This window comes from Acromyrmex echinatior, chromosome 10 (genome assembly GCF_024713525.1).
Source record: "Acromyrmex echinatior isolate Ae372 chromosome 10, ASM2471352v2, whole genome shotgun sequence".
In the NCBI taxonomy this organism is placed as follows: Eukaryota; Metazoa; Arthropoda; class Insecta; order Hymenoptera; family Formicidae; genus Acromyrmex; species Acromyrmex echinatior.
In genome coordinates, this window is record NC_141861.1 from 8,419,600 (window position 1) to 8,445,726 (window position 26,127).

The following is a 26,127-nucleotide window of genomic DNA, read 5'->3' on the forward strand; positions in this document are numbered from 1 at the left end:
GCAAGCGAAGAGACGAAACTCGTGACGTACGGCTATTAGGAACCTCGCTGACGAGACTATCCGGAGATAAATATCGAGCCTCTTTTCCTACGAGCATCGTATTAATAAACGCCGTTGAGTTGACGGGTGGAAAAAAATAACCTCGTAGCGATTAGCGATGCGACGCTTTTAGCGTCGACGTTGCATTAAACTTCGATTTCAAAGTATTTCGAGGATGCATTCTTTTTTTGCTTTACGTACCGCCCGCAAAGTTCTAATTGTAGTTGTTTGTCTTCTGCGCTGTGCGACAAAATATACGGAGTATTCGGAAATGGTGGATGGAAGATTTAGAGGCGTATTCTTTTGAGCTTAGTGCATTTTTATTGAACGACATTTGAAAACGCTCGATATCTTATTTTATTTTTTTTTATATCGATTTTTTAAAAAGTACTATATTACGTTAATAATTTTTCGTAAGGTGAATTTATATTTTCTTGAAAAAGAGCGATGACAATTCTTTTTGTCTTGTTTATGTATTACGATATGAATTAATAGATTGCATCTCATAAATAATTTTTCTTACATCTTTAATATCAGAGAAGGCGAGGCACATTATTATGCATGAAAACTTCTCGCGATTCGTATTATCGGATAGCGATCGTTTCAGTTCGCTGAATCATGGCGATCTTAAAGTCTGCCCTTTCCACGTTAACTAAGCTCCTATTTTCCTGGAAGCAGCAAATTCAATTTTCGCCATTCGATAATCATAAATACCAGACTCGAGCGGTTACATTATAAAACGGTGAACTCGTTCGATTCTATTGGATAATTATCGTGTAATACCTATATCTAGAGGGGATATCAAATTTAATTGACATCGATTTGTGCAGTGGCATTTTGTACCGAAGTTTAACGCGATATTAATCGCATTAAGATAAATTATAGTTTATCTTAATTATCAACATTAATTTTAGCTTATGACGACAGAAAAGCAAATTTATGTATTACTCGTTAAATATTTTTATGAAAAACATGCCATTTATTCATGTAGATACAGACAAAAAGTATGAATGGGACTTATTCGTTTGTGCTGCGTAAATGTATTTCAAAACTACTTCCAAAGTTAAATTTTATCTGGTTATTCTATTAAAACTTTTCATTTGTTCACATGTAATTTGATGGATACATGAGAATAAAGCACTTATCATGGAACAAGTCGGAATGGATTCCGATCGGAATTATTTCGTTTTCCCTAGGAAACACAATAGAAATCTAGGGAATAATTAAATAATTCCGATCGGAATTCATTTCGAATAATTTCATAATACGTATCCAGTAGTAATAATAACTATAATGTAATTTCGAACGAAAAGGCAACACTGATTGAATTTTTTAAGCAATCGGAAACTAGTAATTCCAGTACTAATAACACAAATTAGTCTGTTGTGCTGGCGAAAGTTTTCATTATACAATATTCGTATGTTTTCGTACGCAATCGGATCAACCGTGTTTAATTCATTCTTGTTTAACGACCGAATTTCTTTGCAATATTTGAGAAGGCATATTTTTCCGTTATACATAACTTGCTTCGTATTTTTTAAATAAAATATTTTTATGCTTTAAACTTGTCGTACACGTAAAGAATGAGAAAATAATATCGGTAAGTTCGTATAAAATTACGAGGGATTATGAACTTTGCGCGGCACATTGAATATCATTAACTTTACAGAACTTTACTGACGGTGGGTTCATTAGACTTACTCAATTATAAATCTCTTTATCAAAAATGTCAAACAATTCTATCTTCTTTATTTTATACGGAAAAATTTGGATTATTCTTATTAAAATGTACTTAGTATTAATTCTTTTTATACGAATTTAGTTAGCATAAATTAAATAGATTTCACACATTCAACGTCAGGAACTGCGTTACAGATTTTGGCGTCGACTTGCGAATTCAACAGCTGGAGTGTTTTTATACTCCAGCGGAAAAAAATGTAAAGTGTTATAAAATATTGCTTTCTATTGTTTAACATATTTTCTATCTGTTTTAATAATTATTCTTTTTGAATCTTTAAATATGCAATTCCATTGAAAAATCGCAATAAAGAAACATTATATTAATTAAAATTTTTTTTAAAAATATTATAATGTAAGCTACTTAACGTGCTTATTTTATTTAACATTTGTTCGGTTTCTGCTTGCTTTTTTCAGAAAATTGTGATTATCATTAATATTCTCAAATGCTAATATAAATCGGAAAATAATCAATAACATACAATATGTTATTAATGATAGTAATTTTAATTGGGGTGTAAAAACATCCTGGATGATCATTTATGTAGAAAAATCATGTGACCGCTCCCGGATTAATTAATATAAATTAAATGGATTTTATAGATCCAATAAATGCGTTAGAAATTTTCAGTACAGTTTCGGAGGGTTAATAAAATTCGAACTAATAAAAATTCATACCTGAGGGTAGGACTCTTCTTGATACGGCGTCCTGCGATGGCACTCGTCGTAGCACCTGGCGTCGTAGCCACTGGGCGGCCGTGGGTACGGATCTTGTGCCGCTACCGCAGCCGCGCAGCAGTCCGGGATTTGCGCCTGGTAGGTCTCGTAGGGACACTTTTGATCAGGCTGGACCGGTCTTGGAGCTTGGTGAACGCGCTCCTGCGGCCCGCCTCCGTAACCGGCACCACCGCCACCACCTCCAACACCTCCAACACCGCCGACACCACCACCTGCGCCACCTCCACCGACGCCGCCGCCGCCGCCACCACCACCACCACCACCACCACCACCGCCACCGCCACCGCCACCGCCAGTGTGATGCATCGTCGTCGTCCACTCTCGCGGACCTCCTCTCACCTGACCTCGCACCACACCACCACCACCCTCTCCCGATCACTGCATCCTAATGCTGCGTGGCGCGCGATACGCGATCGAATCCGCGGCCTCGGCGAGCCTTGTCTCTGTCGCGCGGCCCTCTTCGCACGGGTCCATCTTCACCACATTTAACTATACCTTGAGCTCTCTCTCCTTCTCTCTGCAAGCATCGGGTCCTCTCTAGCCCATATCCTACTCGTACCTGTGCAATTATTGCGTATGAGAAGTTTACGTGCGGGAGGTGCGTATTCGCGGGTGCATCAATTCGTCAAGTGGTAATGTGCACCGCGAACGTCGCCCGCATTCGCGCCCGACTCGCGCCTGCATCCCACTCGAATTAATGCACCGCATTACAACCCGGACTGATGTAACTCTGGGTCATCTGTATCTTCTCTTAACTGCCGAAAGTAAACCGCCGGGTCTCTTCTTTACCTACTTTGCGCGCATATCCACGAGGTAAGGTGGAGGGGAGGGGACTTTCTTGCTTATTTATTTACTCGAGCTCTTTTAATCTTAGTCCCTTCGGGCGCTTTTTCAGCGTCGTCTCGTAGCGTAAGCTTTTAGATACTCGTACTCGCGGAACGACGATGCTCGATCAACGTGCCAGACTTGATCCACTCATTGATCTTCTCTGACCCCTTGTCTGGCGAAGCGTACGTGTGTTGCTGTGTAAACTAATGAGTTTGCAAGGAGTAGGATGAAGAATCGATCCTCTCTGCAATTTTGACACGCTAAGAATGCTAATGCGCAGCGCCGGCCATTTCGTAAGCTGCTTTTGGGACACGTGACGGTCTGTTACGTCAACAGACATCGAGTACGGTCAACGTGATGTTACAGCGGTGGTACGTGATGCTTTAAAGCGGTTTTTGATTAGTTAATTGTACAATTCTTTCTTCTAATTGGTCAATCAAATGCTTCAATTAAAGCGTCTGCAATGAGACTTTGACTGCAGCCAACGGTAAAGATGTTCCTTCATACATATACACAAGGATTCATGGAATGCTAATTTCATATGATCAGAGTATTTACTATAATCTTGTAAAAAGATTCTTGGAGAATTTTTCAGATATTTTTATTCAAAATTCCAGAGAACTATATATTAAAGGTTATTATAGAAAACAGGTATTCCACGAGACTATATTTATACTTTCTATAATTGGTACTACAAGACCTATATAGGATAATATAGACAAAGCTTACTATATACAAAATAGTAAGCATTGTCTTCTATTCTGTCACTCTAATTTGTGTTAAAAAGACTTGCGAGATACACGAGAATATACACAGATTTGTATACCATTCTTATTGCCAATCAATCAACATTTTGTATTATCAAGAAAAAAATGATGAAAAAGCAATGTTTTCAGGAAAAGATAGAATTTTTTAAAAGTACAATTTAAAATTCCAAAAATTTCCCTGAGTCTTGATGACATGAAAATCTCTAATTTTCAAGAAAAGAGACATCTCCTGGAAATTTCAGGCTTTTTCTAAGAAATAAACACCTCTAATATACTGGATATTACTGGAACGCGCCCCCATTATCTAAATGTAAAAATCAAGAATCAATAATAAATAAATATTCCGAAAGTATTTAAAGATAATTTAAAAGGAAAAAACAAAAAATATTCATTTATTATTTTATTTGATTCGAATTTATATAGCCTAACTATCAATTGAAACCAAATGCATACTTATTTCTATATTTTGGATAACAGAGAGTATAACATCCTCATTTCAATTTAAAGCATTGCATATATGGGAAAAGTAGGAAATATTAGCAATCCATGTACATAAATATGATATCGAAGGGATATTCTGCATACCTGATCTGCGATGAATTTCAAGAAGTTTATCTAGACTATTTCTATCGAAAATCCATCCGTCTTTTACGTGAAATGAATTTTGTCTCTTTGAAAACCATACGTACTTTCCTAATTTAAACTTACAACATTTGTGCGGTCTTCATGCTGATACATCCTCGTTATAGATCTCGGATATATTGGTTATGCGCAGGACTAAGTTGGATGAAGTGTCTGTGCATGGACCGTAATTAGCGCCTCTTAATTTATCGTGTAAGGGCCATACAAGTGCGCCCGAGTGAAACTTTGATGCAACGATAGAGCAGCATATAGGCGAGATCGTGTAAAGACCTAACGTGTCTATTTGGGACACGTTGGCATGTCTTTACCGTGGCTTTTGGATATGTTAATCGCAAAAGGCGCACCGGATCGATCGCCATATTTAGAACAACTATTCTGCTCCCATTTTCCTCTGTTCGAATAGTTACATGTAGCTCGATTAGCTTACGAAACAACGATGTATGATTTAAACTTGCATGATGTCTGAATGACGCAACATACAAAGAGGAAACACAGCCATACAAAATGCAATCCCTATATTGCAATAGCCTGTATCCTTCCAATAGCCTGTATTTTCTTTATTACTGACACATAAAAATATAAGTGATATATAATATTATTAATAGTTAGTCTATTAATAGGTAATAAGAAAACATCTCTTTTTATTTAATATAATAATTTACTAAGAAATACGCCAATATTTGCCAGTGCAAATATGAATGGATAAATACAACTGAAATCTCTAGGCATATTGTTGGACTTGAAAACTGAAAAAAAAATATATATATAACGCTTGTGTCAACCTCTGGTATAGAAACGAAATATTTAGTTTCCGTTCTGCTTGTTCACAAACAAAATATTTCATTTTTGTTTTTATGAACTGAAGTGAAAAAAAACCTTTTAAAATAAATTTTAAATTTTAAATGTAATTTAATACAAAAAAATTTTGAAATTTAATATAAAAAAATTTTGTGCGTTTTATAGCGAACGAATGCTCCTGCAATTAAATGTCGATGGAATCTTGTGCGGCGCGTGCGTTAAATACGTGATATTTTAAAATTAATTAAATAATATCATGTAGTATTTCATTTATCTGATTATAACAAAAATGACATTATTATTTATCCCTTATTATAAACGCTGATTAAAAACTTAACTGTAATTAAAATAATTATTCTATTTTCGTTTTTATTACCAAGATTTCAATTAATATCGTTATTATCTCGGTTTAATATTTGATCGAGCTACCCATATGATGCCGATATGAAACCAATATATTGTTCATTATTATAGCTATAGATAGTAGATCGACTAGATATAGATACTAGCAACGTTATATCGGCAATCATTGCCTTTTATGATCTCGATTATAGAGACACTTTGTAGGTTCCTATAATCCGAACTTAATCCGCATATAGTATCTATAAGATGACGTCAGTGCTGCATTTAACTCGCGAATCGTTCTATGAGATATCCATCCAAAATCGATCTTAATTAATATTAATACGCGTGTATTATTATAATTTTTTATTTCTTAATTATATTATTTTTGAAGTATATAATCGTAATTCTTATCTATTTAATAAATTTTAACAAAGATATAATTTATTAAATTGTTCAATATTATTTGAAATTAAAAAGGAGCGGCAGAGAATTACATACACTGTAAAAAATAAAATGTTAATTTTAATTTAAAGACGTATAGTTACTTTCTGAGACATGCAAAAATATTAAAATTAATATTTTTGTGTTAATTTTAATATTTTTGTATGTCTTAGAAAAAGTCTACTATACATAAAGTTAAAATTAACATTTTATTTTTTACAGTGCATTGTCGCGTATTTGAAAAACGAGTGTATCTATAAATCCTGATTTGTAAATATGCCAGAAAATAATTTTAAATAATTTGTAAATAATAATTACAAAAGCTAAAGTATCTCTGTAATTGTTTTTATATGAATAAGGACCGGTTGTTCCATCTTTTGATAAATTTGATCCATTCAGTAAATCTGGCAATGTGATTGAGTAATCTTGCTGCTTACCAAAAAGTGGAACAATCGGACCCAAGAAAAGTTATTTAATTATCCATTGTAAATTTTAAGTTGCAATTTTTCTGCGATTGACGCGAATAATTACAGATTTTACAGATGCGAAATCTGATATCTTTCTGACGTGTGATCGATTTCATACTCAATACATTCTTGCGTTCAGTTCTTCACTGGTTCTAAATATATGAAATCACATTCAAGAATCTTACAAGATGCAAAATATGCTTTTTCTGTTGAATCTAGTCACATACGTCGCGAGATCTTCTTGCAGAGATTCAAGACGATCGGCAAGGCGAATTTTCGCGACTGATTCTCAAAGTAATCTCATTATTATCCACAACATCTCGGCTCTCACTCGCGTTGAGAAGCACGTTTCGGACGTTCGTGTGTCGGAAATCAGAAATCTCTCCGCAAATACTTCGGAAGATATCAGCGGCGATTTTCACCTCCGTTGTATCGCAGACGGCATAACTTGTTTCGACCAACAAATGCGAACGTGCTCGGAACTGCGAATCCGTTGGCTCTCTCGAGTGAATTAAACGCCGGGAAGATATCGAAGGAAAATTTTTCACGGTGCAAACGCGGATTTCAAAGAATTTAAAATACAGTCTCGGTATACAGAGCTTCCCATCGAGCTCTATTCTTTTTTATTATTGAGGTAGAAATGAAAGGAACATAATTGCAAAGATAGTTTGGAGCATTCTTAATTCTCGGTTTAACTACTTATTTTTTAAAATCGTTCTTTTATTTTTTAATTAACGAGATATAATTAACGAGATATAATTTTGGAATATTTTTTTAAAACAGAGGAACATTGACTTTTCTCTCTGATATATCTGTCCTTGGAAACAAAAGATTTTTTTGTGAATTAACAAAGTTTTTTAAGGGCAGTTAAATAGAAAAATTTTTCTCTCATTTACATACTTTTTTGCTGAGTTTTATTTTCAGATTTGAATATATATATATAGGGTGTCTCTAAATTCTCTATTCAAAATAGTAGCAAAAAAAGTCCTCGAAAAATCAAATAAAAAAAGTTATTTGTGAATATTTATTTTAAGCAATTTTAATTAAGTAATTTTTGAAATAATAAGGATTTATATATAGCCAATTACAAACATTTAGATAGCTACCTTTTCATTGAAAACGAGTCGTGTTCTGATAGGAAAAATAATCTAAATATATCCAAATATGGATCAAATCAATATTTTAATCGAAAATAATCCACACCAAATTACATGAGATATCATAGAAGAGCTTACAATATCTAAATCGAGTTCTAAAAATCACATGTACAAACAAAAAAACGAGGAGACCTTTTTTGCCAATCTAATATAGTGAGCACTATATGGATAGTGAGAAGTTCACTAATTCTCACATAGGTGATTATCTAACGTTTGTAATTAGCCATATTTAAACTCTTATATCTCAGAAATTATTGCTTAAATAAAAATTAACAAATAACTATTTTACTTAATCTTTTGAAAACTTCTTGCTAGTATTTTGAGTTGCGAAATTTAAGACACTCTGTATATTAAAACATGCCTATGTCTGAATATTTAAAAATTACAGCAAATCCCAATGAAGCTTTTTCTAAGGAAAAAGATGAATTCCAATATCTATATTGGAGATTCTAGTATATTTTATCAAGATAACTATTAGATTTGTCATTCTATATTCATTATTTTTCGCATAATTTATAAATAAAGCAAATAATGCATGATCGTAGAATTAGAACGAGTCTACAGCCCCGGCACACGCATATTGACTCACATTCACGCAATTCAGCCATGAGCTCTTCCGGAAACCCAGTTCGATCACGAATTCAGCGTGCGCGCGCGTCCCGCCAGTGGATTCAGTTCCCTTTTGTTTTACTTTGCTTGTCATCTCTGACCGCTTCCCATCTCTGACCGCTTCCCATAGCGTATTCACGGGACGACGGCGATGCTTTCGATGTGCGTTCTTATCCTATATTTCCGCCATCCGTGAGCTCCACGGCGGACGATAGCAAAGCACCATCCATGAAAACCAAGGGCCTCTCGATGATCAGCGGAACGCCAGCTGGGAAGGACGGTGTAGGGCGAAATAGGGCGAGATGATACGGAAAGCTCGTTGACTTCCCGCGCGCGCCCTGTTTTATTCATCATCCGTAGTCATGGCAATATTACCTAACTGATTCGTGTATTCACGATCGATTCCACAAACTTTCGATTGACCGACCGAAATCCTATTTTTATTTTGCTTTATTTTTATTTTCTGAAATTTGTATTCGGAAGTAGTCGTGTCTTGTCAATCAGCGCTCATCTATTCATGCATATCAAAAGATGTCTTTTAGACGTCTTTTAAGTATACGTGTCTGAAAAATATTTAAAAATGTTAGAAATGTAAAGAAAAGTCTTAGGCCTGGTTGCACTAACATTACTTGAAGCAAGGTTTAAAATTCTCTCTATCTCTTCCTCTCTTTCAGCTTTAAAACGAGACAGATAGAATTTAAAGTCTCGCTTAAAGTCAAAGTAATATTGATCGGATCTTAGACATATAATAGCTAAAGGATTTTTGAACATATAATGTCTAAAATCTTTTAGACGTGCGTATTCTTTTTTTAAATATCGCTTCCTTACTTCAAAAGTTGCACAATTTAAAAAAAAATTAAGTTTTATATCTCGAATTGGGAGGACGAAATTCGGAAGATATGGATTCGAATCCTCGACTGAATAAATTATTGAATTCCTTCAGATCTAATGTTGTTAAATTTTTTAAATTCAATTCTAAGGCGTTTTAATAAGTAATTTATAAATAATAAATCCTTTTCAAAATTTTGATTATTTTTTTAATATATACGTTATATGTACATCCAATCTCGGATGATGTCGATAGAATTAAAATAATTTCAATGAATAATGTCTTCAAATTTGATGTACGGCATCTGAAGGGATTAAGATGCTTATTAACATCAAATTATTAACTTCCAAGATGCTTATTTGCATAAGCAATAGAATTAAATTGCTTGTCAATTTGATTTATGATATTACTATTCCAACTTCGGCTTAGGACTGGGTTTCGAGACCGATAAATAATCGGCGCAGTGTTTGCTTGAACTGGAAATTGTATAAAGTCACAAGAAATATTGATTTGGTACGAAGAATCTTGACCGAATATGGCATTTTTCACTCATGTGTGTTTAAAATTAAATTTCCCAAATTTATAAAAGAAAATAATATTTTAACTTTACAGAAAATTAATGATTAATCAAATAATGTTGATCAAAAGAATATATTTTTGATACAATCATATGTTATTTGTATCATTTTTATTTCCCAATTCTTAAAAAAATTACTCTTTTTAAGTTATATGGTACTCTGTTTGAGTTATAAATTTTACCGATTTTTCTTTAAAATCACCCTTTTGAGTTGTGAATTTTCATGAAGTTATTCACTTTTAATGATCAAGGGTAATGTAAATTTACCCAACTTTTTGATGGTAATAACTCGTTTTTTTTGGAGTCGTGTTACTTTTAGGAAGTAAAGGGACGATATATACGAAATTTTTCTATAAATATTGAAGAGTAAAGAGATTTTTCCATGTCTCTTTTTCATTTTAGTATATTATTACTGAATAATTTACGGTCGACTCCCTTATAACAAAAATATTGAGATTGAAGTGATTGATTATTAGGAAGTTTCAACGAATTAAGCTTCCGGATTATAAGTATAGGTAAATTATGTTTTGCTTGTCCGATAACTTTTAGAACTTGACAGAATTTCAAATTCAGTTATCAATATTTAACGTTGGAATTTCAAGTGTTATGAAGAAGTATATAACATCTAAAAAAGTATATAAAATTCTCGTTGGGAAATTAGACGAAAAAAAAACTTCAAATTAGACGAAGAATCCGAAAGTTGTCGCGAAAGAGTGCTCCGGAACATTTTGTATATTTACAAGAATCTTAAGAATCACCGAGATTGTCGATAGAAGAGCTCGTTAGTAATAAAACGACTCCGAGCGCGCAAACTTGGAAAAGTTTCAATAGACCGTCGAAATCTTCTCGGGCGGCTTGAAGCTCGATCGGAATGTATTTGCCGACGTTTTAATATTCCATGACGAAACGTGACTACGTAGGGACGTTTCGTACATCTACTTACGGATTTTTATGCGCTTTTTGTGCCGCGGTACGTCACAAGGGTCATACGTTGCGCTTTACAACTGGAGTTTAATAAAATATCTTAGACGACCTAGCGCATTCAGCCGCAGCGCTCGAACGCTTCCCGCCGATATTGTAAAACTTTTAGGGTTGAGCTTCTTTACGTGGCTTGCATTACGACCGATATACGTGCGCACGATTTTTGAAGAGTTGTGAAGCATTAATGGAATCTACAATAACAGCTTGATTCGAAAAATGTCTCGCGAAGAATGAATCAATAGTTTCTTAAAGTAAATTATATAGAACTCCATTTGATTGGATCAACTAATCTCTTGTTTTATGGATAAACAAATTTTTGGTTGATGCAATAAAATAATTTAGCTCAAGCAAAAAATTTGGTTATTATAATATTTCACTTGTGTTATCCGAAATAAAAGATCTGTTTTTTTTTTTAATTAAAGTTCTTGCACGGTTCATCTTTCTTCCTTTTCTCTCCACATTAAAGAGAAAAAGAGAAAAGATAAACCGTGCAAGAAGTTCAGCTAAAAAGAACAGGTCTAAAATGTTACAAAAACTAAACTTTTTACAACTAAATTATTTTATTGCATCAAGGATTTGTTTGTCCATGTCTAAAAAAAGAGATTAGTTGACTCAATCAAATAGGATTCTCAATGTATGATTAGGAAACACGCGAAACCTGTAATGCTTACTGTGCTTAATCGTGATAAATTTCAGCCAAAAACGACTACTGAATAACGCATAGTAACAAATTTTCATGGCTCTTGCCGTCAAAAATTTTTGAAAATTTTGGAACGATAGCTGTAAGATTTGTTTGATGCAATAGCTTAAAATGACCGTACTCTTCACTCTTAATCGCCCATATATTTTAATAAAAATCGTACGAGAAACGTGCAATCGATCTTTGTGAACCAGCGTAAACCTGTTGCATGGATTGATGCGTTCTCACTTACGGCGAATAGAAAAATATCTCGCTACAAAACTGTTACACCCTCGCGTGAATTTTGTCGAGACGGACGATACAACTAGACGATACAGCTAGACGATACAGCTAGACGACGTCGCGGCTCGGCCGAAGCAATTTCATCATCGTGACGATGAAATTGCCGTTAGATCGGGCAGATAATTTTCTCTCTTCTCCAGTGGATCCGAGGGTAGCCCTTCGGAGCGAGAGGAGTCTTCATCATTTAAGGACGAACTGAGCGCTCGACTCTCCGTCGGACGCGATCATCAATCTTCGCGAGGCAAGGGTAACACGTTCATCTCCCAATTACGAGGCCTCTTCCTTCCGGGAAGGAAGATTTGCATCTCAGAGGTAGGTGCATCTTTTGGCCGGAATCGACTCCCGACGACTTTATAAAAATATTCAGTTTATACGTCTCTTCCATGAGAGAACCATTTCCATTTCGGAATGAATGACGCTCGTGATATTTTACTTCATTCATTTACATGAATATTCATATGCGCGAGGTACTTATTTATATAATCAAATACTATAAATCAAACTGAATCTCTGAATGTTATGTATTACGCAAGAGAAGCAGAAAGTTATTAAGGAGAAATTTGAAAGAGTTATTTTTATCGAAGATTTAAATGTGGTTTGCAAGCGTGCTAATTGTTAAATGGCTTCTAAATAAAAGGCTTCTAAATAAATGGCTTCTAAATCTTATAAATAATAGACTCACGATCCCTTATACGACTGCATGTGAAGCACAGTCATACCCGGAAATCTATTCTGAAAGATAAATGGTAAATGGTCACGAAAGAAAGCCAGAGGTCTCCCTTTCACAAACTACAACGTGACGTTTTCGCAAATGGAATGGTCCTCGGGAAAACTGTATATTACCGGGTACTCTTTTTAACTCGTTGAAACGCAAGAATCAGTTAGGACAACATAACGTAGTGAAAGAGAAAGAGGTCAACTATTATTAAACGACGTAAGACGTACAACGATGTAAGATTGCGTGGGAGAGAGAATTCCTCTTAAAATCTATCCTTTCTTTTTAGAGCTTGATCGATAGAATAAAATTTACAGCTCGTTGATTTAAAATCTATGTGAGTACATCGGCGCACAGCGGCGCTTTCGCTCACGCATACATCTTACCTCTATACTCAACACCGATCGATATAATTTTCTCGTCTCTTTTTGAATCATTTATGTCTTCTCTCTTGTTATATTTGTGCACCCACAGAAAAGATTTCCGGATACTATTACTCCTCGATATGTTATAAAATAAGATCGATATAGGGATAATCATATTGTCGAAAATGGAATGGTTTATTCTTCAATGAAAAATTTTTAGAGATCTAGAATAAAATAATTAGCACACGTCAGTTTTGTCCCAAATATTATAGCGCCAAATATTATCGTTGTAACATTGTGTACATAGATCTATTTTAAAAATACATAAATTTCAATTGAAGGGATAGACGGAATAAAGACTTAATTACAAAATTTTGATTTTAATAAAAATTAAAATAACTTGCTACTTTTTTATTATGTACAAATGGGTACAATAATACTTCTCTATTACGATCAATATTATATAAAAAAGCTAATCTCCGGAAAAGGAGTATAAGTAGAATTATATCTTTATTTCGCTCATCCCCTCAATTGATATGTGCTATTGTTGTCTCAAGACAATAAGTCAATCTTGTTTAACTCGAAGCAGGAGAATAGGCACTTTATTGATCTAATTATAATACGTTTTATTTTTATACTGCATAAGGTTGCAAAGAATAACGTACGTCAAGAACATTTTTTGTCTCATTATCGGAAATTCTTTATCGGAAATCCCAAGAGGATGTATAGCGGCCACTGGTCGAAGGATTTCCTTACGATATGTCTTTGCAATCTCAGAACCTGGACGCGTCCCGATCATAAACGCATACGTACAATACGCACATGCACACGAGAGATGTACCGTCGTGCCATTACGTCGATAATGACATGCGGCGACATGTTATGCTCCGATTATAGATCGGGGCTACTCGAAATCCGTGTCGGAGCCTGCAAATTTGCGATATAGGACGTGCGATACGTAATCACTGGGAAATTGCTGAAATTAATTTTCAGTTGTCAAAGCTCCGCTGAAGGCACATTTCCATAAAATTCAATGTTAAATGCTTGTACGCAAACGAGCTATTTGTTTTAAAAGCTGTATAATTTGCATTTAAAAAATTGTTTTTGCATTGCATTTAAAAATTAAAAAAAATTTAATATCTCGGCGTAAATTATCAGAACAAAATTATTAAAGAGAATTATTGCGCAAACGTTTATACGTTACTTCCAGTTTATGCAGTAATAACAGAATAATAGATACGTATACTGGACGTGTTAGGGATTATATACCGTGAAATTAAATATAATTTTCGAATAATATTAAAAATATGATCGGGTATTTAAATAAAAACTGAAATTAATATGTCTTTGCATAATGCAGCAGAATTTTTCAGTGATCTATTTCCCCGTGTAAATCAAATGAATCTGCAATGATATCTTATTTGAGCGAGGATCCTATATGTTACATACGATATAACGTACATTATATATCTCGCTTACTCGAGATGTAAATATGTAATGCAGCAAATATGATCTGACAAGCCATGTAGAACTTTTTCGCCATCGACTTGTCGCGGGAAAATATCGATACTGTAATTTACATATCTGAAATTACCCGCGGCGTACTATATCATACTTATCGATGCAAATCGAAAAGCCGTGCTCGCGTGAAGCTGTATGTAGCACAATCGAAATTTGCGATGATTCACGATTGTCGATTCAGACATATGCTGCTTCGAGCACGCATAGAGCATGGTATTAATTTAAATGTTAAGCGCAGATAATCTTGTTGTGTGTTGCAATGATCGTATGGTATCGTTTTCGCCACAAATTGTAAGATTGTATGCTCGTCTCCCGGCATTTTGTAGGTCGCGTGTGTTATCCGCGTTTGTTAGACGCACGCTAGGGCTATCAGCTACACTTTTTTCCGTTAAGAAAAGACTCGCGTTCCTGACAGGACGATCAGTCAAGATCGAGCGTGACAAGACGTTCATCCATCGCCAATTACTAAGCTTCGAGAAAAAATAATAATTTGCCCCTTTTTTTCTTTATGCTAAAAAAATACTATATTTTAATAAATATCCATTTGAGGTTTAAGTAAGTATTTACTAAATTTAAATACATATTTATTTGATATAAAACCATTAATTTTATTTAATTATTATTTTTTATTAAGTAAATACTTTACTTACAATTAGTACTATTAAAAAAAATATTCATTAAGATTTAGTAAATTTTTTTTCAGTGTTTTACTTCAGCGTTTTTAGTAAATTTAATTTTGGTTAGCGAATGTATAGGAATAAATCCCCCCAAAGTATATTTTCATCTACTGTATCTCGCTTTTCTCAGTTTAATGTTAATTCTCTGGAGCTGATGGGTCTATTGAATCCCCTCATGCAGTGATTGTTTAGAGAACAAAGATTCTGATGAGCAAAAATAATTCAGCTTTCATTGTGAAGTAATATTAAGATAAAAAATACATTATTATATTTGAATTTACTATTAGTTCTTAATTATTATGTCTATTATTGTAGCAAGTATCATTTTACACAAAAATGTCAAACTATATATACAATTTTCTTTATATTACGTCTGCTAATTTTTTGATTATTCTTATTAAAATAAACTTATTGTTAGTAGTCATTCTTTCTTATACGAGCTATGTCGTTTTTCATGAATTAATTAGTTCTTTAAAAGATTAATTAATTAGTGCCTTTTAATCAATATATAATATATTAAATGGATTTCACAAACCCAATGTTAGTAACTGTGTTACAGATTTTGACGTCAGCATTAAAGGGTTAAAATAGAGAGAGAAAGATAGAGAGATAGAGAGAGAGAGAGAGAGAGAGAGAGAGAGAGAGAGAGAGAGAGAGAGAGAGAGAGAGAAACGTTTTGTCAATTCTCTTGAGTAAATTTTATCGGATAAAAGAAAAAGAAGTAGGGCTGTAATAATATCCTGTGATCTTGAGATCGCAACGCATCGAAACTTGAATGCGAAACTTAAGTTGAGGCTTTTCGCGAAGCTCGATTGTAATACCGTCACGATCGTAGATCCTATGAGTTCTCCACAGAGAACTATGCCGATAAGTTTGATTAATTACGACCAGGCGCGCGCGGCAGGATTATCCATTTTCAAGAGAAATGCGAAAACGCGTCGGATACTTCCAATAATTCGCCGTCTTCGCAGCGCGAACGAGATTGGGAAGTCCTTTGTCTGCCGTTCGTTCGCGTTCTATCGATTAACCATCTATCTATCGCTCGGTTTTCTAATTTTGTTTCCATATTTTTTTGCACGAGCTATCGTATCATAGGCGAATATATGGCGGAAGCTTCATCGATCTTAGTTACGAAAGTTCAAACATAAGAAAATCCAAACGCGCTATCCGTTAATTACACGTTTCTCGAATGGCGTGAAAGAGGGTTTTATAGCAGGTAAAACGTTAATTTCTACCAAGTCGAAGTGCATGAACTCACCTATATTGCACTAATGACCTTTCTGTTGGAATCAGCAGATACGAGAGAGCGATATTCTTATATCATGATGATATATTACGTTATCTTAATCTACCAACTGTCTCGAATATCTTTTTATCTATTTCTTTCGTAGAATAACTCAACAAGATCACAACTTCCATTTATTCTTTGTAAAAGTTTATTTAAATGTCCTCTTTTTAAGGATCTTGTTACATTTGATATACTCATAGAATTTTCGATCATTATATTGCAGATTTACAAGCTTTATTTTATTTTTTTATTTTTTACAAACTCGTTGATAACTCTTCGATTCGTTTTGAACATGGTAGTTGAGTACGTTTGCAATAACTCGTCACTTGATCTCAACGCGAGTACGCTGCGAGAAGCGATGGTCCATTTTTTATTTTTTTCCCCTCCCCTCAAATAAAAGCTCAGCTTTGATATCCTGCGAGAGCTCGAGTCTATATCCACGTTTTCACGATACCGCTATATCGTGTCGACGGGACGAAGTTGCAAAGATACACACTGGTGACGGTGGGTCCTTTCGCGAGATCGTTACGAGGTCTTTACGAGTTCCTTACAAGTTCGTTGCGAAGAAGCAGAAAAAGAAGAAACGAAAACGAGAAAGAGAATCGAAAAAGAAGAAATGAAAAAGAGAGAGAGAGAGAGAGAGAGAGAGAGAGAGAGAGAGAGAGAGAGAGAGAGATCCGTGCGGATGTAAATGTGAATCCTGTTTATCGAGTTCGCGTTTCTCGCAGCGTTGCTCGCTTCCGCCATTTTAGGATGGACACGAGCGTCAAATAACAGCGCGAAATAGCATTCTTTATCGTATATACTAACTTCCAAGGGAACGTTTGTATCCCATTCTATCGTTTCTTTCTCTCTTTTTTTTATTGCTTTTATTTATTTTTTTTTCACGAATGCGATTTTCGCAAGCACAAAGATACAGCATACAATAAAAGTATTCATATTATAGATTCAACGGCATTCCGTTTTTAGAGGAAGCTCCGTTATTCAATCTGTTTCTAAACCCTTTAGCGTTTACATTATATGTGCGTTGTAAAAACCATAAGAATGAAATTGTTGCTCTTAAATGCTTTTTCAGCTTTGTATCAAAGGGCTTTGTATTTGAGACGTTGCTGAAATCGAATACGACTTTAGAGAGATTCTGAAATTCAAAGCGCAAAGATATCGAAATGCGAGGAGCAGTCGAGTGTATTGTATAAGAAGTAGCTACGAAAATTTATGTCTGACAGAAAAAGAATTAAAAATAATTTTTTTCTATAATAATAAATGTTTGCTAAAAAAATATGGAATTTTTGGAGAATTTCTTATCCTTAAAAATCATTTTTATTTTATTAATATGTTCAGGGAAATTTTTCAAGTTTTACTTTTTTAAATTTAAATTTTTCCTTTTCCTGAAAATATTGTTTTTTTAATTATTTTTAAAAAATTGAATATAGTTATCCTATCTTTCTGTTAATTTACAATACTTATATAATTTGTATTACATACACTACAATTTATTTCATAAAATCGTATTATAAAATTTTCTAATCTTATCTGATATTTTGACTAAAAATATCTGGAAAATTTGGAAATATTCTTTCAAAGCATTTTTTAAAAATATTTTAGTAAATATTTTGAATAAGCTCCATTTGCATTTATATATCAAATATTTCCAATTTTTGTTTACCGTTGATAATTAGGAATTTTCGTAAAATTTTATCGATACTCATTGTCAGTGAAAGTTTTGAAGTTTCACTTTTAATTTAAATTCTGTTTCTTTCTGAAAACATTGTTTTTTTGATCATTTTTTTAAAGAACAGATACTTACAATCTCTACTGGAATTCTTGTCTTCTATTAATTTATTATACAATGCATTACTTTATTTGCGTTACTTACTTTATTTGCGTTACTTACTTTATTTTAAAATTGCATTAAAAAATTTTCTAATCTTATTTGAAATTTTGAATAAACATATCTAGGAACTGGAGAATTCTCAAAGAATGTTTTCATAAAATTGTGAATAAACTCACCTTGAATAAACTCCACTCGCATTTATATGTGTGTATATATATATATATATATATATATATATATATATATATATAAAATTTTATTTGGATAAACTTGATATTCAGGATCCAGGAATATCTATTTGATTTTATATGTACAATCAAATAGATATCTATTCCCGAATCCTGAATATTAAATTTATCCAAATAAAATTAAATGTCTGCCAGGATAAAATAAGACTCTATTGATCGGCAATGAGCTTTTTGCTTCTACTAAAAGGAAGATTCGCGTAATATCCCTGCTTTCTCTGTGCAAGCGAAACGCAAAACTAGCGCTCTCGCGATTTCAGAGCGGCCACGTGACTCGCAGCCCGATCCGTTCGAGTAAGAAACTCGAGGATATTTCGCGGGAATTCCCGGGAATCCCGCCGATAACTCTCCCCGTATCTGCGCTGACTCGGCCATTTCTCCGCTTCCACGAGTACGACATCCGCGAGAAGTCCGATAAAATGGAAAGCAGGAAAAAGAGAGAAAGAGAAATAGAAAGAGAGGGCGTTTATTTAGCGCTCCGCTCGATGTAGTTCCCTCGACTCCTTGAAAATGGAGAATATAAGACATGTTTGTCTAAAACAATATTTCCGGCGGAATATACATAGTATTCCCCCGAACCTTTATATGTAAATAATGTAATATGTTATACGACCAGTGTCCTTCTGCGGCCAAAAGAAAGTATCAACTTCGCAATTTACTGTTACGAAAAATTCTTTCTATTTTAAACAACTTTATTTGTATTGATATTTATACTAAAAAAAATCTAGTAGCATTAATTGGAATTCTGATTGAAAATGGATACATCAGAATTTCTATCTTATAAGATCTTCTAGTTGAGATAATCAGAAGTTTGAATGAGATAATATAATCAGAATCTTTAGATTTGTCCATTTTTAATCAGTAATTTTTTTCATAAATTTAATTCACTCTTATTCTGAATCTATCGTTCATATTTTTATTGTGTTAAAAAAAATAGATAACGAAGCTTTTTGTATAAATTCTGTTTGAACCTCGTCGAAGTCATTATATATGACAAATAGAACGGGATTGTCGAGACATGCATCGTCGTGTTCAAAGATCGAATTTGACCTCGCGAAGGCTCGCGCATATCACATGAATAATAAGTTCCGGCGCTTCCCAATCTCTCGTAGAGAGATGTATTAAAGCAGATCATCAGTCCCGATGTAGTCGAATATTTTTAATCGTACGTCGTTAAATTGCCGGATCGCTAAACGAGCAGCAGAAATAAGCGCACTATCGATCTGGTATACCATTGTGGTACATTTTAATTTTTGAAAAAGCAATCGGGGGTAAAACGTGAGTATATTTAGCTCGGTTCCAGCATTGTTGTACGTAAAATGTTGGTTTTCTATCGATGATCTTTTAATTTTGATGATATTGAATACGATCAGCTGAAACAATTCCATTCAAATGCTTAACATTTTTTCATATCTCGTCTCGATGATGCTTAGGAATTTTAGAATCGAAAATAATTTTCTGCACAATCAAAAATGGAATTTTTAAATGACAATGTAATTGTAATTTAAAAACTCACTTGCAGAAATAAGATCCAGTTTTCTAAATTAATATACCAGTGCAACACGATACATAAATATACGTAATAACGAATCGCGAAAGAGATATTTATTTCGCGAATTGTTTTGTAAGGATATCGAATTTAGACATCCGATCAATTTTCTATATGTCAGTCTAGTAAAAATAAATCAAATAATCCGATTGTTTATTTTATAAATAAACATAGATACTAGTTCAGGATATATAATAACGAATAGCAGAGAGATATTTGTTTCGTGAATTGTTCTACAAGGACTTCGAGTTCGGAATACGATTCATTTCAGATGCGCCAGTCTAGTAAGAATAAATCAAATAATCCGACTTTTGCGATACATTCGTAAGCAAATTCGAGATTGTTTGAAATCGTTGTCTTGGAAAGTTTCGTGCGAATACATTTAACAGAACGATCGAGCCGTGAAGACCTATCGAGCGGAGCGATAAATCGCAGAGGAGACATGGAAGATCAGGAGAGAACGCCGAAGTAAAGCAAGATGAATGCTAGAAGAAAGAGAGAGACAAGAAGGAAAGAAAAGATCAACGACGAAGAAGAGGTCACACTTGAATTCGGCGAGCGGAAGAACGATGGCACGAATCGATATTCGCCGAGTGGTGACTTCATCGGAGAATATGAGGAATTTGTGACAATAACATACTGATCAAGTTTATTCTGTATATTTATCTTTCTAGAATTGCTTATCTCGATATCTATACATACTGATAAAGAATGATAGCATTTTTAGATTTCCAATAGTCAATCATTTGAGTAAAGATTAAGAATACATTGAAATTGTTTATGTCATATTCATAATTTTCACAATAAAATTCATTTTTTAGTCTTGGCTATAAGTATAAAGCATCCCACGAATTGACGTTCTATATTTAATAAAAAATAAATTACAAAACAGTTTTATTAAAAAATAATATTTATTTTTATAATAATATTTTATTAGCCCTTTTTTTGATTATATTACCGCTTTTTTTAAGAAAATCATGAATTGAAGAAAATGGATTTCTTGCATTATAAAATACATCAAGTTATTGCACTTATAATTTTTCTAAATTTTCATTATACAGCATGGTTGTAGTGTAATATTTCATATTTATGGTCAAGATTGCATAATGAAAATTTAAGAAATTACAAATATATCAACTTGGATTAATCATAGAGTAATTCTCCGGTATATACGCCGCACCTACATATCAAAAATTTAATTTAAGTATTATTTATTATGTTTAAAGTAAACGAACTATATCAGCAAAAACTTTGTACAGTCTACTATTATGAAAAAAATATCGGAAATCCGAAATATTTATATTTCGTATTAAAAAATAAACTTTTTTAAACTCTTGTATTTTTGCCATATATCCCATAAATGGAATATATGACTACTCATAGGGGGAAAGGGACGACTCATGAAAAATTTATAAATAATGTATATAAATAAGTCGTAAAATGACACAATAATTTATAAAATACGTTTATAATATGTTATTAAAGAATAAGAATGATAAATATGTATATGAAATAATAAATAATTACAATCTTCCCACATATTACAAGTGTTATGACATGAGATACATATTTTATGTAATGGGTTTATTGCATTTAGTGCACTGAATTCAATCTGCCCACTTTGTATACTTTGGGCATAAATCCTGTTAAAAATGCCGTATATCCCAAACAGGTGGGAATATAAAACACAAAGAATACAAGAGCAAATACTTGTATTTTGTTATACAACATGCTTTATTATTCCTCTACATTCATGTATCACTAAGAAATAATCACTGAGCCTTTTGCACATCTTATAATATTCATTTTATGTAGATTATAATTTATGATGGGGCTACTCAATATAGTGACACACAAATCGATTCATAATAATTTCATTAATATTAACAGTAAGAAACTGAAATCATAAAGGCATGTAACAAAGTAGTTGCGGGAAAATTACCTCCACTTCTTCTATTTTTTCTGACTTCTGCGGCGTATTTGCCGGAGTTAGCCTTAGGAGTTAGTCTAATATTTTATATAAGAGAGAAATATCGTTTTCCTTTCCTTGAATATATTTCGGAAACGCGTAAGACATATTTATACTTGTATACACATGCGCAATCGTTTCTTGTCGTAACAGTTTGACAGCGTTTAATCGTTAATTAGATGTCGTTAAGTTTTATTAGTAATTGGATAAGTTTGCGACGACGAAGACTTGGGACACAATGCCTGCGAAGATGTTGCTGTTGTGTGCGCGTGAACTTCGCGTTTGCGAGACGGTGAACTCGACAATGCGACGATTCACTGCTCCCAGGATGAACGTATTTACTTTCGAGCGTTTTCCTATTCCGCCTTTCAGTACACCTGGCAACAGTCTATTACTAGATATCGACAGACGTTGAAGCTGCATTTCTGCGTACGAGACAGATAGACGCGCGAAAATCTCACCAGAATTTTTGGAACAATTTCTCGCTTACTTCTTCGTCGTCGCAAACCTGTGGATTTTCATATTTTTTACTTTTTCACGAGAGAGATAACGAAGATTATTCTTTAACTTCGTAAAACGCTTTTTTTTTATTGCGATTAAAATCTATGAAAAATTCAATTTTTATTCGACATTAATTATTATGAAAATTAATTAATCCACGAAACGGCGATATTTAGATATTGAAATTGTATGATATGCTCGAACATTCAAATTTAAATCTCACGTAATAGATGTTTGTATTTTTTTTTTACTTTAGCATTTCCTCTGGATTTTCTTGCGCTCCTAATTTCGCGATACTATTACGTGAATATTCAGCCGAAGGAATTCACGCTTGTCGTGCAAATTCCACTTGGTTTTCCACAAGTCGCACAAGAGAGAGCTCGTGCGACGTACGCGGATTTTCTCGCGATTTCCACGTGCTAATGAGCTCTGAGTTTCTTGCGTGAAATATATTGCTGTACTCGTGCTTAAGCGGCTTGCGGTAAGGTCTGTAGGCCATTTCCTCAAGAGCTCGGAGTTTCCATCCGATTTCTTCGTCTTGTCCACGGCACTGCAGCCGTTTTTCTCCCTTGCGACTCTCCTTCTTTTCTCGACCGAGTTCTCAGAGACGAAACGTGAGAGAATCGCGTGCTCGCGACATGATGAGCTCCATTGGAAAATCACTGTTAATCCTCGTATTTCTATACCAAGCAATATGATATTTGAAACACAAATAAAACAAATCCACAGTTTATAGAATTTACTTTAAACGCGGCTTGATATTTTATAAAATTTTTATGAAATAAAGAATTTGATAGAAGAGAGGAAATCTGTTTGGCGAAATCAATCGATTGAATTTTAATGTTTCATGTATCTATGTATATGTTCGTGAGATAAATTTATTATAATCTTCTCATTATTATATTCTTTATCATTGAGGCTCTCTTATTTCCTTGTTCTGCTCTTTATATGAGATGTGTTAATAGTGATATCCACGAAAAATCTGGAACTATGCAGCATCTGGCGATATTTTAGTAGGTCGAGATAACTTCAAAGCCTGTGGTTCACAAACTGCCCCAACTTTAGCCCCAACTTCAGTAGAGACAGGATCCCTTTGCACATGCTGTTCAATAATCGCGTAATTAGATAATACTGTCTATAATCGGTATCTATTTAGCGCTTGCCACTTTAAAGCACGCTTAATGCACCGCTGAAGTAGATTAAACCGTTCGCGAGGAAAAAACTGCATCGCAAACTGCGTTGCATTGTATTTTATCCCTTTTAATATCGAGATAAGTGAAATAAAAATTTAAAAATATTGTTCTTTTTTACCATTAAATTCTTATTTAATTATATATTGTAAATTAATATACTGAATAAAATTGAATTTAAAAGCATCGTTTATGATGCTGAAGTAAAATTACTAAATATGAAGAGTATTTTATGCATTTACTACATCACTTTTAATTCGCAAATGTTTATGGCAATTTATCATAACATACTTTATGCTTTCACCAACGTTAAAATTAATTTGTTTAAAAGCGTGCAGTCGCGATTTTATTCAATGGAAGGCAATATGTAATCTTTACTTGAAAGTAAAGTATCGTACTCGCTAAGTAACGATGACAAGTTTGAAAATAATTATATCTGGAGTAACTCGTAAGTTCAAAGTGATCTCAATTTTAATGTCGTAGGATGTACCGTAGATAGAAATTATGGAACAGCGTTTTATACGAGGTTTTATACATACATACTGGTATCGAGTTAAATAAAGTTTCGTAATTGCGTTTTATAAAGCGGGAAATCGATAGTGCATTGAGTGCAAATTTGAATCATATTTTATGCGCCAAGTATAAGACGTGTGTTAACTATAAACGTCACATCTTGCTACACATGCTACGAAAAATTTGTTTTCCTGCATGATTAAGTATGTAAGTTTGTGTAGTAAATGTCGAGAAATTAAGATGTCCGAACAAAGAATTCGTCATGAAATCAATAATAATTAACAAAATAGGTATTAAAATTCTGTGATGGTATTTTGCGAAATAAATGTTTCTTTAGAAAAATTCAATGAAAGGCTATTATGACTTTAATTTTTCAATTTTCAGTATCCTTTGTTTAGTCTAATCTCGGATGTATACGTGATATGCCTGGAACAGCTCTGGAACTCTTGGCTTGTGATGAAAAGCCGTTCCGAGCATTTTCATCATCTCGGAAAATCGATCTCGGTGAAACGATGCGAACGGTATTATCAGCCACAAGAAGGAATTAAGTACATTATAGACGGCGTATCTTTCTCTTTCTTATACACGTCGTCTTAAATTGCACATTTTCTCTGGACCAAAAACGGTAACGACTAAACTAGGAGGAAAGTTTTTAATATCATGGCATCGACAATTTCTAAAATAAACAGTTAAGAATTAAGGGGACGACGTATTATCTTCCTCAAGAGCGTATGTAGATTACAAAAAAGAAACTGTCCTTCAGTCAATTTTCAGTAAACTTTCTCTGAAAGTAATTTTAATTTATGGCTCAGTCACCAAGTCATATAAAGTAGAAAATTAAAAAGTTGTGAATAGAAGGGAGGAGATAGAGAGGCGCTTCTTCGATTAAAATTTCTTGCTTATACTGTTTGGTTCAAAAACTTTAAGAAAGATTCGGATGAGTTTCGTGAATTTCTAATCGAATTGCTGTGAGTTCTATATATTTTTTTTTTTAAGTGCTGCTTTAAGGAATTTAGAACGTTTGAATTTCCACGTGTGTGTTAATATATAGATTCTATATGAAATATCTATCACGGGTATACATTTAGAGTATTCCATGTTTTTTAATCCCGCTGTCGATACGTATGTAAATTTTACGTACAAATGAACGAGGTCATTGAACTAAACTATGCCTTCAATGGTCATCAGTAGGTTCAATCTGTCATGTTAAAAGCTAGGACAAGCGGGCACTGGGCAAGCTTTTAAAAATTCTATATTCTATATTATTCTATACATATATATTTTATATTACTTTCTGACTATATACTCTATATTACTTTCAAGGTTGAATTTGGTAGAATGCTTCTTTTTTTTCCTTTTAAATTAATAATTAGATTATTCGTGTTTATAAAGGTCTAGATTATAAGTATTTTGTTATTAAAAATGTGAAATGTATAGAAGTTTTATTTTACATTAATCCTTAGTACATACGATTGAATCCTACACTTTTCTTTTCTTTGAAATTGGGAGCACTTTGCTAAAGATAAGCCTTTATTCTTTCTTTTTTTTTTAAATATATAATATTTTGCAAGTATTTTCTAAAAATATTGAAGTATACGTAAGAATCACGTAAGAATTTTGTATATTTGTAAAAATGATGAAAATTAAATCCGGATATGAATGACTCTTTTATAGTAAAAGATCAGAAAATGATCGTATGTCTTAAAGGTTAATTAAAAATGTTATAAGCTTACTTCTTGCATGTAAAATTTACTAATTTCGATAATAATATTGTATTATTCATTCGATATTTTAAGGTTACAGCCTTTAATTTTAAGAAAGTG

The 26,127-nt window shown here is 33.4% G+C and overlaps 2 protein-coding genes across 3 annotated transcripts in view; one reads left to right on the plus strand and one right to left on the minus strand.

The window, feature by feature from the left end:
- The window catches only part of LOC147908261 (uncharacterized), a 342,006-nt gene that overhangs the window by 174,412 nt on the left and 141,467 nt on the right, over positions 1-26,127 (plus strand). The gene's annotated exons all lie outside the window — the stretch shown is intronic.
- The window catches only part of LOC105153655 (dipeptidase 1), a 173,955-nt gene that overhangs the window by 134,918 nt on the left and 12,910 nt on the right, over positions 1-26,127 (minus strand). The window contains exon 2 of the mRNA XM_087410256.1: positions 2,455-3,073. Coding sequence (XP_087266382.1) covers positions 2,455-2,820 — 366 coding nt within the window. The 5' untranslated portion in view covers positions 2,821-3,073. The remainder of the gene's footprint in view (positions 1-2,454; positions 3,074-26,127) is intronic.